General features: G+C 42.2%; 1 protein-coding gene across 1 annotated transcript; it reads right to left on the bottom strand.

Annotated features, from left to right (window-relative positions):
- Positions 1-4,096: 4,096 nt before the first annotated feature.
- Positions 4,097-9,388, bottom strand: LOC309711066 (mannose-binding protein C-like). The gene is made up of 6 exons (XM_082541072.1): positions 9,293-9,388; positions 9,123-9,164; positions 8,785-8,965; positions 7,062-7,166; positions 5,584-5,649; positions 4,097-4,757 (listed from the first exon to the last, which is right to left on the bottom strand). The coding sequence occupies exons 3-6, from the start codon at positions 8,948-8,950 to the stop codon at positions 4,375-4,377; spliced, it is 720 nt and encodes a 239-aa protein (XP_082397198.1). The 5' UTR covers positions 8,951-8,965; positions 9,123-9,164; positions 9,293-9,388; the 3' UTR covers positions 4,097-4,374.
- Between the last annotated feature and the right edge of the window lie 4,407 nt (positions 9,389-13,795).

Here is a 13,795-nt window from a genome sequence, read left to right as displayed (position 1 = left end):
TTTCTATTACATTAGAGCTACAATAGCATCCAAATTCTTGTAACAAGCAACATCTGGACACACCTTGAACTTGGGTCTATGGGGTAGTGAAGCTATTAAACTTAACTTGGAGCGCCACCTAGTTTTCTAACAGGCAAAGCACTATTGAGATGAAGAGAATAAAATACTGATAAAACATGACTATAAAAAACTAACACATTTTTATGAAAACAATTATGATGTCCTTGATTAATTAGTAAACATGTCTGTCACTGTACAGTTTGTTAACAGTTTTTAACATACTGTAAGGGAGGTTGAATTGCAAAAGGTGGAGGTGGAGGCGGAGACAGCTGTCAAGTTGTGACAGTTGGAACTCCAGCCGGCTTCCCTTCCTGCGACTGCCTCCATTCGGCAGGCAGACATACCGTTTGATGTGGGGAAAAACAGTCGTCTGGTTCCGGTGTTCCGCGACAATGAGGTTGACATCTACTTCGAGTCATTTGAGCGAATAGCCACAGCCTTGCACTGGCCACGGGACTCATGGGCCATTTTGCTACAATGTAAGCTGGCAGGTAAGGCTCAGGAAGTTTGTTCCTCGTTGTCAGCTGAGGACTGCCTGGACTATGACAAGCTGAAAAGTGCTATCCTTATATCCTTATGAGCTGGTCCCAGAGGCTTATAGGCAGCGTTTCCGGAGATTGAAAAGGGGACAGGGTCAGTCCTATCTTGATTTTGCCAGGGAAAAAAGTGTCCTTTTCGATTGGTAGTGTGCGGCCTGCAAAGCTGCTGACCGTGCTTCGATCTGTAAACGAATGCAGACAGAGGAATTTAAGAACGATTAATGGGGTGAATTTTATAATGGGAAATGACATAGCGGGTGGGAAAGTTTATCCTACCCCTGAGGTGACCAACAATCCTGTTGTAGAGCCTGTTTTAGATGCCCTGAGTCAGCATGACCTGACCACTTCATGCAATATACACTAATGGCCTTTGGCATGAAAAATGCCCCAGCTACCTTTCAACGTTTAATGCAGTTGGTGTTGGGAGATGTGTCCCAGTGCAATGTGTATCTAAATGATGTAGTGCTATACACAGACACATGGGCAGATCATATGTCCCTCCTGAGGACAGTGTTTCAGCGGCTAGCCGAGGCCTCGTTGACCCTCAATCTCACTAAATGCGAGTTTGGTAAGGCAACAGTCACTTACCTAGGTAAGCAGGTGGGGTTTGGACAGGTCAGCCCGGTGGAGGCGAAGATTGCTGCAATCTTAGACTACCCGATTCCAACCACCAGACGGGAACTGAAGCGGTTCCTAGGTATGACCGGATATTACCGGTGCTCCGGTAACCACAAACAATACAGGGAGTGCAGAATTATTAGGCAAATGAGTATTTTGTCCACATCATCCTCTTCATTCATGTTGTCTTACTCCAAGCTGTATAGGCTCGAAAGCCTACTACCAATTAAGCATATTAGGTGATGTACATCTCTGTAATGAGAAGGGGTGTGGTCTAATGACATCAACACCCTATATCAGGTGTGCATAATTATTAGGCAACTTCCTTTCCTTTGGCGAAATGAGTCAAAAGAAGGACTTGACAGGCTCAGAAAAGTAAAAAATAGTGAGATATCTTGCAGAGGGATGCAGCAGTCTCAAAATTGCAAAGCTTCTGAAGCGTGATCATCGAACAATCAAACGTTTCATTCAAAATAGTCAACAGGTTCGCAAGAAGCGTGTGGAAAAACCAAGGCGCAAAATAACTGCCCATGAACTGAGAAAAGTCAAGCGTGCAGCTGCCAAGATGCCACTTGCCACCAGTTTGGCCATGTTTCAGAGCTGCAACATCACTGGAGTGCCCAAAAGCACAAGGTGTGCAATACTCAGAGACATGGCCAAGGTAAGAAAGGCTGAAAGACGACCACCACTGAACAAGACACACAAGCTGAAACGTCAAGACTGGGCCAAGAAATATCTCAAGACTGGTTTTTCTAAGGTTTTATGGACTGATGAAATGAGAGTGAGTCTTGATGGGCCAGATGGATGGGCCCGTGGCTGGATTGGTAAAGGGCAGAGAGCTCCAGTCCGACTCAGACGCCAGCAAGGTGGAGGTGGAGTACTGGTTTGGGCTGGTATCATCAAAGATGAGCTTGTGGGGCTTTTTCGGGTTGAGGATGGAGTCAAGCTCAACTCCCAGTCCAACTGCCAGTTTCTGGAAGACACCTTCTTCAAGCAGTGGTACAGGAAGAAGTCTGCATCCTTCAAGAAAAACATGATTTTCATGCAGGACAATGCTCCATCACACGCGTCCAAGTACTCCACAGCGTGGCTGGCAAGAAAGGGTATAAAAGAAGAAAAACTAATGACATGGCCTCCTTGTTCACCTGATCTGAACCCCATTGAGAACCTGTGGTCCATCATCAAATGTGAGATTTACAAGGAGGGAAAACAGTACACCTCTCTGAACAGTGTCTGGGAGGCTGTGGTTGCTGCTGCACACAATGTTGATGGTGAACAGATCAAAACACTGACAGAATCCATGGATGGCAGGCTTTTGAGTGTCCTTGCAAAGAAAGGTGGCTATATTGGTCGCTGATTTGTTTTTGTTTTGTTTTTGAATGTCAGAAATGTATATTTGTGAATGTGGAGATGTTATTGGTTTCACTGGTAAAAATAAATAATTGAAATGGGTATATATTTGTTTTTTGTTAAGTTGCCTAAGAATTATGCACAGTAATAGTCACCTGCACACACAGATATCCCCCTAAAATAGCTAAAACTAAAAACAAACTAAAAACTACTTCCAAAAACATTCAGCTTTGATATTAATGAGTTTTTTGGGTTCATTGAGAACATGGTTGTTGTTCAATAATAACATTATTCCTCAAAAATACAACTTGCCTAATAATTCTGCACTCCCTGTAAAAGTTGCATTCTGTCATTGGGCATACCCATGGGTCCGAGTACATCTCCTAAAAAACGACCTTGCACTGTAATCCCTCCTCCACCAAATTTACACTTTGCACAATGCAGTCAGACAAATGCCATTGTCTTGGCATCTGCCAAACCCAGACTCTCCCACCCATCAGATGGAGAAGCATGATTTGTCACTCTAGAGAAAATGTCTCCACTGGTCTACAGTCCAGTAGCAGCAGGCTTTACACAACAGCATCCGACGCATCCGACACTTTGCATTGTGCTTGGTGATGTAAGGATGCACTGCTCTGGCATGGAAACCCATTCCATGAAGCTCTCTACATACTGATCTTGAGCTAATCTGAAGGCCACATGAAGTTTGGAGGTCTGTAGCAATTGACTCTGAGTTGCTGTCATTGCAAATACTTCTTCTTTGTTACAATACCATTAACAGTTGACTGTGGAATATTTCGTTAGGTAATATTCTATCATGATACCTCACCGGAAGTCACTGAGCTCCTGAGAGCAACCCATTCTTTCATAATTGTTTGTATAAGCAGTCTACAGCCTAGCTGTCTGACTTTATACACTTGTTGCCATGGAAGTGATTGATCCAGTGATTTGGATGGGTGAGGGAATACTTTTAGCAATGTAGTGTATTTATGAATATGCTTAGGCAAAAGGAAATATTTTGTAAAACAAAAGCTGAAAAATTTAGCCCATGAAGTAGTTTTTCTAATGTAAAGACACCCTGCATTAACTACGGAAGAGGATTAGGGCCACTGGAAAAAAAAAAAGGAAAGAATTCTGACTTTAAAGTCAGAATTCTGAAAAAAAAGTCAGAATTCTGAGATTAAAGTCAGAATTCTGAGAAAAAAGTCAGAATTCTGACTTTTTTCAGAATTCTGAGAAAAAAGTCAGAATTCTGAGATTAAAGTCAGAATTCTGAGAAAAAAGTCAGAATTCTGAGATTAAAGTCAGAATTCTGAGATTAAAGTCAGAATTCTGACTTTAATCTCAGAAAAGAAAAAAGTCAGAATTCTGAGATTAAAGTCAGAATTCTGAGAAAAAAGTCAGAATTCTGACTTTAATCTCAGAATTCTGACTTTTTTCTCAGAATTCTGACTTTAATCTCAGAATTCTGACTTTAATCTCAGAATTCTGAGATTAAAGTCAGAATTTATTTTTTTTTCCAGTGGCCCTAATCCTCTTCCGTAATTAACAGATGATTTAGATGAACTGATGTAAATTAAACATAAAAGGTATCATGTCTGAATAAGGAACATAAGGATCATTTTGATCTTTTTTCATTGCTTTCTCACTTTTGGCATTACATAATCTTTAGTTGCCATCACACACAAGAAGGCTGAAACAGAGTTAGATTAAGCATGCAAAGCTGAAAATACACATATACACATAAATGTGGGATTTGTGTTTGTTTGTTTTGGGAGTTTTTTGCAGTTCTTCTCATGAGACATTTCTATAACTGACAAATGATGTGGACATTGAGAGAACATTCATGTGTCACTTGCCAGGAACCGTTTTCTGACAGCATTGTGCAGCCTGTATCCTCAATGGATTTGTCTGGCTGCCCTTCTCCCCAATTTTTAAAGGTCAAAGGTTGATTTTTCATGTCAGTTTTAAACTCCCCCTCAGCTTTTTTATTGTTCACATTGATCCAGGCTTTGGCTCTGAATTTGCCATGAACTTGAGTCAGTGCGTTGTTCTCCTCCGCGTTCTGTGGCAACGCCAGCTCTAAACCACGTTGGCTGCAAAACACTACAGCCTCTGAGAAACTGCCTCTGTGCTTGTTGGAGACAAAGTATTTTTGATCAACTATTTGGACAAAATCATAGTTTACAGCTGAAAAAAAGCACAGAAAAGTAAAATTAGAAAAAAGACATTTACTTGTAGGCAATCTTAAGGATATGTTTTCTGGCAAAATAATTGTTGCCTTTTCTAAAGCTTATCTAAAGATTCTTATTCAGTTAAATTTTATTTTACTAATATACCATGAATTGTCTCAAAAAAGAAACTTGGATTTTGAAGTAAAACCTCTAAATATGAGAATTTTATTAATGTTAATCAATAATATGTTCTTTACAGCTACTGCATTGGCATTGGAAAATTATTTTGTTACTGTTTATCAATATAGTTTTTACAGTGTTGACTTCAGGTTATTATTGTTGCAAACTGGTGGTATTTTAATAAAATAAAATTAAAAACTGACTATGTAGTCTTTTCTTTATCAATTTAAAGAATGCTGTTTATTATACTATTATTGATTACAATAGTGATGTGACCTCTTAGCTTCATTCAGTGACAGCAAATCTTTGCGTTAATCTGAACAAAATAATACAAATAGGCATCAATTTGAGTCCTGACTACAGCTGCTGGTCATCTGCAAGCTACTTTGCAACCCACTACCACACCAGTCCCTTCTGTGGCTGACAACAACATCTTGACTATTGTTACTTATGTCTGGTTTGCTTTAAATTGTAGGTGGGGGTGGTCTTAATACAGTTTTCTCCATTGAAGAGTCCTGTGTATGTAATAGTGATGCCAAACTCCCCAGAACAGAGATATACCATCAAATTTAAAATACAGCAGAAAGAAATAACAGCTGTCTGTTATGCTATAAAATAGCAGTTATGTATTTGAAACAAATGAATATGGATAAGATACTTACCAAGTTTAAACTTGGCAATTCTCTTCATTAGCTTTTCAGTGTCGCTTTGAAAAGAGCCAATAGGATCTGGACAAAACACATTAGAGTTAACAAAGTGTGTATTTATTCATTTGCATATTTAGTTATCTGTCTTTTTCCACGTCTCTCAAAACTGTAAAATAATTATGAAAACATAAGGGACATCTCACAATACAATGCATCTGGTGCTAAACCTGGTTCAGTATATACTAAAAGTTTTGTCTGCATAAAGGTTTTGTCATGGAGTCCCGGGACTCAGTGATTTTGGGTTTGGTGTATTATTATTATTATTATTATTATTATTATTATTATTATTATTATTATTATCATTTGTGATCTTCTAGCTTTGGGATTATTTGTGTTCTGGTGCTGGGATTCTGGGTTGGTGCTCCCTCTGTTGGTCCCTGGTGTTAGTCTTTCCTCTGTCTCGTCAGGTTAATCAGGTCCAGCTGTGTCTCCCACCTGTGTATGTGTGATTTCCCAGTGTCCCTCTGTGTGTTTTTATGTTGTGTAAACTCATGTACTCATGACTGGTCCGTCTGTGTTCGTCTCCTGGAAAACTGTCTGTGAATCCACTGTGTCCTCTCCCTGCTGTCCCCCTTCGTGTTCAGGATTGCTGTTAAATTACGTTTCTCCCAGTTTATGGTAAATGGCCTGCATTTGTATAGCGCTTTTCTAGTCCCTAAGGACCCCAAAGCGCTTCACACTACATTCAGTCATTCATCCATTCACACACACATTCACACACTGGCACTTCACACTTAGATTACCCTTAGTTCTGTTTTTGTAATGCCGTCTTTGTGTTTGCCTTTTGCAATAAACCTCCCTCACAACTCAGTAAGTGCCTGCATTTTGAGTCCTCTTTGTGGGATGTGTGGGAGCTGCAGCCCTGACAGGTTTACCAGACATACTTTGTATTAGATGGGACCTTGACTTCCCTAATAAGCTAAACCATAGTGAATTGTGATTCAACTCCCAAAACCATTATCCTTTCAGAAACCTAACCAATTAAGTTTAGAGACCAAACCTAGAGAAAAACTGAGAAAGTAAAATTAAAACTAAAACAAAAGAAAGATCAAATATAAGGAGAAAAAATGGTCTCAAAATGGAGTCAAGACAAACACCACCAACCTTCTTTGTTTTTAAGATTTTTGGTTTTCACTAGAAACTTAAAAGAGCATATTTTATGGGAATGTAGTTTTCGTGTGTTGTATATTTATGGTTAAACTGCTATTAGTTGTTCCCTTATTCACAAGTTGTCAACACAGTAGGTAGCCCTGCATGTTTTTGCCTTAGATGCCCTCCCTGACACAACCCCAAAGGGTTTTAAGTTTCACAGGATTGAATTCAGATATGACTTGTTAGGTAAATGTATAAACCACAACACCATAGAGCCACTATTAAAGTGTGTGTCTGTGAAGTTCCCTCTGGGATCAATAAAGTTATTCTTATGTTCTAACCTCGTCCACACATTATAATAGTTCCAGGTAGGCCAGGCAGTCCAGGTTTTCCCATTGGTCCATTAGGTCCTGGAAATCCACGTGGTCCTAGAGGCCCTCTAGCCCCTAAAGTGAAGATATAAACACATCAAATAAGATGTGAAGTTCATACCAATGTTTCCAGTTTCTGGTTTTCCAGAGAAAAAAACTTTACCCTGTTGTTGTTTATAAATGTCGTCCATATAAGGTGGGGAAAATGATCATGTACACAACACAACAATGTGAAAAAATCCATGTTGGAGTCAAATTGTTAAATGTTGCCAATATTGTACTTAAATTTGTAAGTCTTGATTCAAACTATGTGATCAAACGTTACAAGGATTTTTTCCCCCTTAATAATAAACCCCTTTATTAAGAAACTGCATTTTGTATTTACTTGTTTTATCTTTGTCTAATATTCAAATTTGTTTGATGATCAGGAACATTTAAGTGTGACAAACATACAAAAAAAATATGAAATCAGGAACGCGGCAAACACTTTTTCAAACCAGTGTAGCTCTTACGCTAAGGAAGTTATGAGGGCTTACTTTTTCCCAAATATATTGTAGATATATTGATCCAGAACGTGGGCCAAATTCAAATCCGAACACATCACCACTTACTGTCACGGTCCTGGCTCGGTGACCCAGTGTTTTGTGTTGTTTATTATTAGAAGTCTGTTTTTTGTAATGTTTTTGAGGCTTCCCATGTTATTATATTTAGCTTCACCCAGTTTAGGTTTTTATAGCATTTTTAGTTCTTCCCTTCATTAGTTGTTTTGCAGTCTTTTGTAGAGCCTCTAATAAAGGCTGGCTTTCAGTTTAAAAGTTCTCTTGCATCTGTGTCTGCGTTTGAGTCCACATTATCTTATCTCCAGTTCGAACACACCTGGGGCACACATGACAACAGAATCTAACTGAAAGAAACCTACATACATAACATACACAACACAAGTGACTATAGCAATAAACTAGGAAACTAACACTGACATGGAGACTGAGACACACAAACTTGACGTAGACAAGGGAAAATTACATGGAGACATGACTGACAGGGTAAACAAGGCAAACTACAGAGACAGGGCACAGAGGGACCAAAGAGACACGGGGACTCAACTGTGGAGAAAGAAGGTGAATAAACATGGAAGCAAGACCGACAACATACACGGGACACTAGGGAAGACACACAGATGCTAGACTAAGAAAACCTGGGCTCAAAAGCGAACAAAGAACTAAGAACTAAACGCATAAATAATTAAAATAGGAAGCACTGGGAAATCCTAGACACAAAAGACTAAACAATGTAGAACTATAAAGAAATCACATAAACCTCAAAACAACATTCAACAGTCCAAAATCAAAAAACCACTGGGTCAAATACCCAGAACCATGTGAGGCACAAATATGTTAGACCATGAAGTAATTTCCAGGAAAATCTGTTTGTTTTTTAATTGAAGTATTTGTTGAACTACTGCTTACCGCAACTTACTGCATTTGGAATTAAAAAAAAAACCAAAAAAAAAAAACAGATCATTGCTTGAAAATGTATTGTGCAGTTTATTTAGGTTTTTTGGTGGAAAAGAATCATACTGATAATGTAAAATTTTTAAAAACCTATAAAAAGTCCTGTACAATACACTTGGCATTATGGGGTTAAAAATAACCCTCCCTGAGAGTGTATTTGGAGGGATGTTTATCACACTCACCAGGTTCTCCTTTCAAGCCTTTCTGTCCTTGTTTTCCAGGTTCTCCATATGCCCCGGGTTCTCCAGGTGATCCAGGTGGGCCTTTAGGACCAGGAGGACCAAAAAGCTGACTGTAGCCCACAGGAGCCATGAGGCAGAAGGTTATGACAAAAACAAATGGCTTCATCTTCTTTATGCAACTCTGAAATGTGACATATTGGAAATTATTTTCTAATGAAAATCTTCTTCAATTTTTATGATAATTTAAATAAATGAAATCAAAGAAAAATAACAGTTTGTTTGGTTGCAGGTTGTCAGCTGAATAGAAAAAACTGTACTTTTTAGAGACAAATACTCACAGTTTAAATGACGAATGATATGGATGTGATCCTTCTTTGCAGCTTCCAAACAGAAGTGGCAAAGAAAAAAGTCAAAGTCAGATATATAAGACATCCAGCCCAGCTATAATGAGAGACAGGTGAAAAAAAACAGAGTCTGCCTCTGGTGTCATAATCGAGAGTTCACTTACAACCGATGCCTTTTAAAAGCTTTTCCTTCCACTCACAAAAGGCAAACCACTGTGATCAGTCAAACATGAATAATCAAAAGGCCTGCATTCCTAGATCTGAAATATAGCAGGGTTTAGATTAAAGATAAATAGAATCTGATCAGTAATGTTGGTTCGGTATTGGTGAAAGATTTTCTTATTTACAGTTTATGTTAGTGTTCTGATCATAATTCCAATTGACATTTAGTAAATATGATCAAGCAGTAATTTCACAGTTATTAGAAAGGATAGCCAGATGCAGATGATGTAATTTTTTTAAACTGAATTTTTATAAATGTAAATTGCAAAGTTATTCAGTTATGTTAGTGTCAAATTGTATTAAAATGAAAATAAAATAGAAACTCACCATTATACGTAAGTAGTTATCGCCTAGTTGTGCTGCTTCATGTACAGCTTTAAAACAATTTCAGAACCCAAAGTCAAAAATATCTGACACTCTTTGGAGAGGAAATAAAAACCAGGTGAGTATTTTGTGTGTATTCTGTGTTGGACACAGAAAAGAGGGGGAGCATGAGGCCCAAAGCCTGCCTCTTTTTAGCTAAAACACTCTGAGAAAGACAAATATGTGTATCATAAAACAAATTGTAGTTCAAACTTTACTATTTTATTATATTAAACCACAAAGAACACAGACTTATCTTTGATGAAACATGTATTTTACATAACTGTATAGGTTCAGGTCATGGTAATCTGAGGAGCTTGGAAAGAAAAACCATACGACTGTTTTAAATTTCTTGAAGACATTTTGTCTCTCATCCAAGAAGCTTCATTAAGTCTGAGACCAAATGGTGGAGACTCCCAGGATTTTAAGCGCTAGTGGGAGTTTTCCTTCAAGAAGGTTGTTGAGCCATTATTGATCATGTTCCTCATCACGTGTGCCAAGGTTTGAAAAAGAGTGTGGGTCATTATTACCAGAGTTTTCAGTTGAAACCACTGTGAAACCTTGCCTCACCCTATCATGTGACTTACTGAGATCAACTGACACAAGATGTGAGTGGGCATTAAGGCACCTGAGAAGGGATCTCAAAACTGGATTATAGATGATAGACAGTTGGTGTCTGTGACACAAAGGACCCGGAAGTACACACTGTTAACAGGCTGGTTACATTTTATTTGCAACTTTTTAAATAATTCTGATCAGCTTTCAGCTGACATGTTCATGGTGCAGCCTTTTTCTCTCCTGTCGCAGCTGGTAACTGAAATAGCACGACTGATCACACCAACCAGTCCCAGCTGGTCTGCCACCCTTCTGGCACTGCTCACCGGACACACTGCCCTACCAGTCCTTTGCAGCAGAGCTGCAGATCACACCCCTGCCACATACCTCCAGCACCCAACTAAGGCCAGAGAGCCATCCGGGCGACCCTACCACCCACGAGAGGGAGAGGAAATCAGCCATGACCACCTTGAAATGAAAAGACTGGAGAGCGAGATACCACTGGGTGATTAAGTAGATCCCAGTGGGGATTCAAGATGGTGTCTGTGTGTGTGGCTTGCCATCAGCTGTTACCTGTTTTGATTCTACTAACCCTGCTTATATCTGTTTTTCTCAACAATGTCTTTACTCTTTTGGTGTATGATTTCCAATCGCTATTAACCATCCGAGCCACTGTTGATGGGCAGTATCATATGGCCCCAGGAGGTGAGGATTACCGAGTCCCACCTGTGGTAGAAACCGTACCACTGTTTCTCTGCCGTTATCCACCTAGCCTTCCCCTCAGGAAGAAATCCTACAGAAAGCGAGGGAAACGGGGTGGAATACTGGTAAAACTCAGAAACTGCGTCGCTACTTACACGGCAGCCTCGGACATCAAGTTGTTCATCTCCTGGAATCGGCACCCGTTCCCGATTCCAGGGAGCATTCCAGAGAAGATATCCAGCATTCCAGGGAAAATATCCAGCTGCCACGGTATCCTTCCCCACGTCTTCGCAGGGGTGAAGTGGATTACCAGAATCTTCGCCCTCTGGATCGATCATTCGAGCCCACGGTGAATACTACATTAGCTAAACTGGCCCTGGTTAACGCCAGGTCGTTGGCTAAAAAGTCATCCTGAATGACATTTTCACCGCTCGCAATTTGGACTTTCTCCTGGTGACTGAAACGTGGCTCACCTTGGGTGACTTTAGCTGTGGTGGTGGGGAAGTGGTGGTGGGGGGAGATAGGCCTCTAAACCTTGGAGGGCCTGAGATGTCCCCAGAGAGGTGGCGTCTGATACCCAACCTGACATATAGACACAGACATACAGGCACACACAGATACAAACATCCATTCCCACCCTCATGCTCTCATATGCACTTGCTCCACACTCAACCAACATGGAGACAGACATAAAGAGACGCTGTACACACAATCACACTCCCCAAGCGTACTCTACGAACCAGGTCTAGGTACCCTTGCCCCTGGAGGGGGGAACTGCACCCAGACCCAGGTGGTGTTACCCTTTTCCCTGCGGTGGGGAGAGGCAGACCGCCCCGACTCCGCAGCAGCAGGGAGGCCCCACACCCCAGACCGCAGCCGGACGGCCATCTCCTCCTCCTAGCCCCCCTGCTCCAGCGGGCCGCAGAGAACGGGGGTGAGAGAAGACTCCAAACCTCCCTCCACCCGCTCATTGTAGTGTTGATGCATGTGTGTTCTAAGGTGCATTTAAAACCCAGGAGGGCATGGAGCTACCTGCCAAGGAGCAGCAGGTAAGCGCATAGTCCCTCCTGTTAGCCCTCAATGTCTACGTGTATTTAAAATTGAGAGGTGGGCAACGACGCCAAGGGTGAGGTGTACACCCTGATGGTAATTTGGATTCCGTGTGTCGTGCCCTCCCCCAAGATCCTATATGTATGTGTAATGAGAGTGTGAGCAATGTGAATGTCTAAGTTGTGGGATAAAATTGAGGCAGAGGCAGCCAGAAGGGGACAGAGGCGGGGGGGGGGGGGGGGGGGGGGGTAGCCTCCTCTGCACCCTGGTGACATACCCCTACTCCAAGGCCCTGCATGTGTGGGTGGTTGTGGTGGAGCGGGAAGAGGAAGAGGGAGGCAGCTGGAGATGGGGAGGGAAGGAAGGGAGGGGCAAGTGACCCCTCCCTGGGGCCAGCTCCCCCGCTGACCCCAGTAGGCACCCCCATACTCCGCGACCCGCCAGGGAAAGGGGCCCAGGCCCATCCAGACCGGGGCCCAGTGCAGCAGCGCCTCCGGGCCCCACAGAGCCCGGGACAGTCCACCCAACCCCACCAAAGAGAAAACTGCACCCACCCCACCATCCACTTATCTTCCAGACTACATAAGACAATAGATGCCCAGGATGAGATCTTCCTCCTCCTCTCCTGTATCTCCCCCTCCTGCAGAGAGAGTTCCTGAAGAGCGGAAAGCTCCTGCAAGATGTGACAATCTCCCCCACCAGTTGAAGAGCCCCACAGGTGGCTCGACGCACCGTCGCCCTGCGCCAGGGCTGAGCCCCCATGCACCCACCCGCCCACAACCCCGGCAACACACCAACCAGGACCCAAGCCCCTGAGGCCCGGCCAAGGCCCCAGCCCAGAGACGGAGCGCCCCCAGAACCTCACGCCCATCCCGGACCCACCCAGGGGCAGCCAGGCTACCAGGTCAGTAACCCACGTCCGTCAGCACAGACCCTCCCCTAGCCCCGCTGCACGCAGCCACGAGGAAACAGTCACCCGAGAGCCAACAGAGCCCCTAACCGGACATGACCGCTACCCCGGATTGAGCCCCCCAAGGAAGATGCCTCTGGGGAACCCACCGACGCCCTAGGCCTGTCCATACCCCCACACCAATCACAACAGTGAAGGCGGGACCAAACTATGACCCCCCACCCCCACTAGGTGATGGAGCTGATCAATGAAGCCCAGAGCAATTGATCTGGTGTGGTGACAGAGGCTGTATCAAGACTAATGTAATCTAATAGATAATTTCTATATTGGTTAGAATTAAGATTATTTTTATTTTTCCAGTTCATGAGGACTGTTTTCTTGGCTATGCATAGGGCAGTGAAAACCATATGGACTATATTCTTTTCTGAAGTGACATTATCTAAGCTGCCCAACAAACACACTAAGGGGGAAGTTGGAATGTTACATTTCAGACACTTTGATAAGTCTTCACATATCTCGCGCCAAAACTTCTGAACTGGTGGACAGAACCAAAGAGCGTGGATATAATTGTCTGGTGAATTGGTTTGGCAGTGTGAGCAGTTGTTGGTAGACGTAAAGCCCATCTTGAACATCCGATGACCTGTATAGTGCACTCTATGTAATAAAGCATTCATGTCGTTGGATGTTTGAGCTGATAAATGGTAGGTCTGAGATCTCTAGATTATTGCAAAGTGCTTGTTCTACATCTAGCCAAGGTTCATCTAAGAGGGTATGTTTTAGCCATCCTGAGATAAACTGAAGCCTGTTGGCTAAGAAGTAGTGCTGAAAGTTAGGTAGTTCTAATCCTCCTCTATCTTTGGTCTTT

Source organism: Aulonocara stuartgranti (assembly GCF_965226115.1).
Source record: "Aulonocara stuartgranti genome assembly, chromosome: 7".
Taxonomy (NCBI): domain Eukaryota; kingdom Metazoa; phylum Chordata; class Actinopteri; order Cichliformes; family Cichlidae; genus Aulonocara; species Aulonocara stuartgranti.
This window is presented reverse-complemented; position numbering and strand designations above follow the sequence as displayed.

Bases quoted from the DNA above. Each gene is read 5' to 3' on its own strand.
- LOC309711066 (XM_082541072.1), bottom strand. From the start codon at position 8,950: ATGAAGCCATTTGTTTTTGTCATAACCTTCTGCCTCATGGCTCCTGTG. The intron at 7,167-8,784 runs GTGAGTGTGATA...TCTTCACTTTAG, and splicing joins AGGCTTGAAAGGAGAACCTG to GGGCTAGAGGGCCTCTAGGA. The intron at 4,758-5,583 runs GTAAGTATCTTA...GCTTTTTTTCAG, and splicing joins AATTGCCAAGTTTAAACTTG to CTGTAAACTATGATTTTGTC.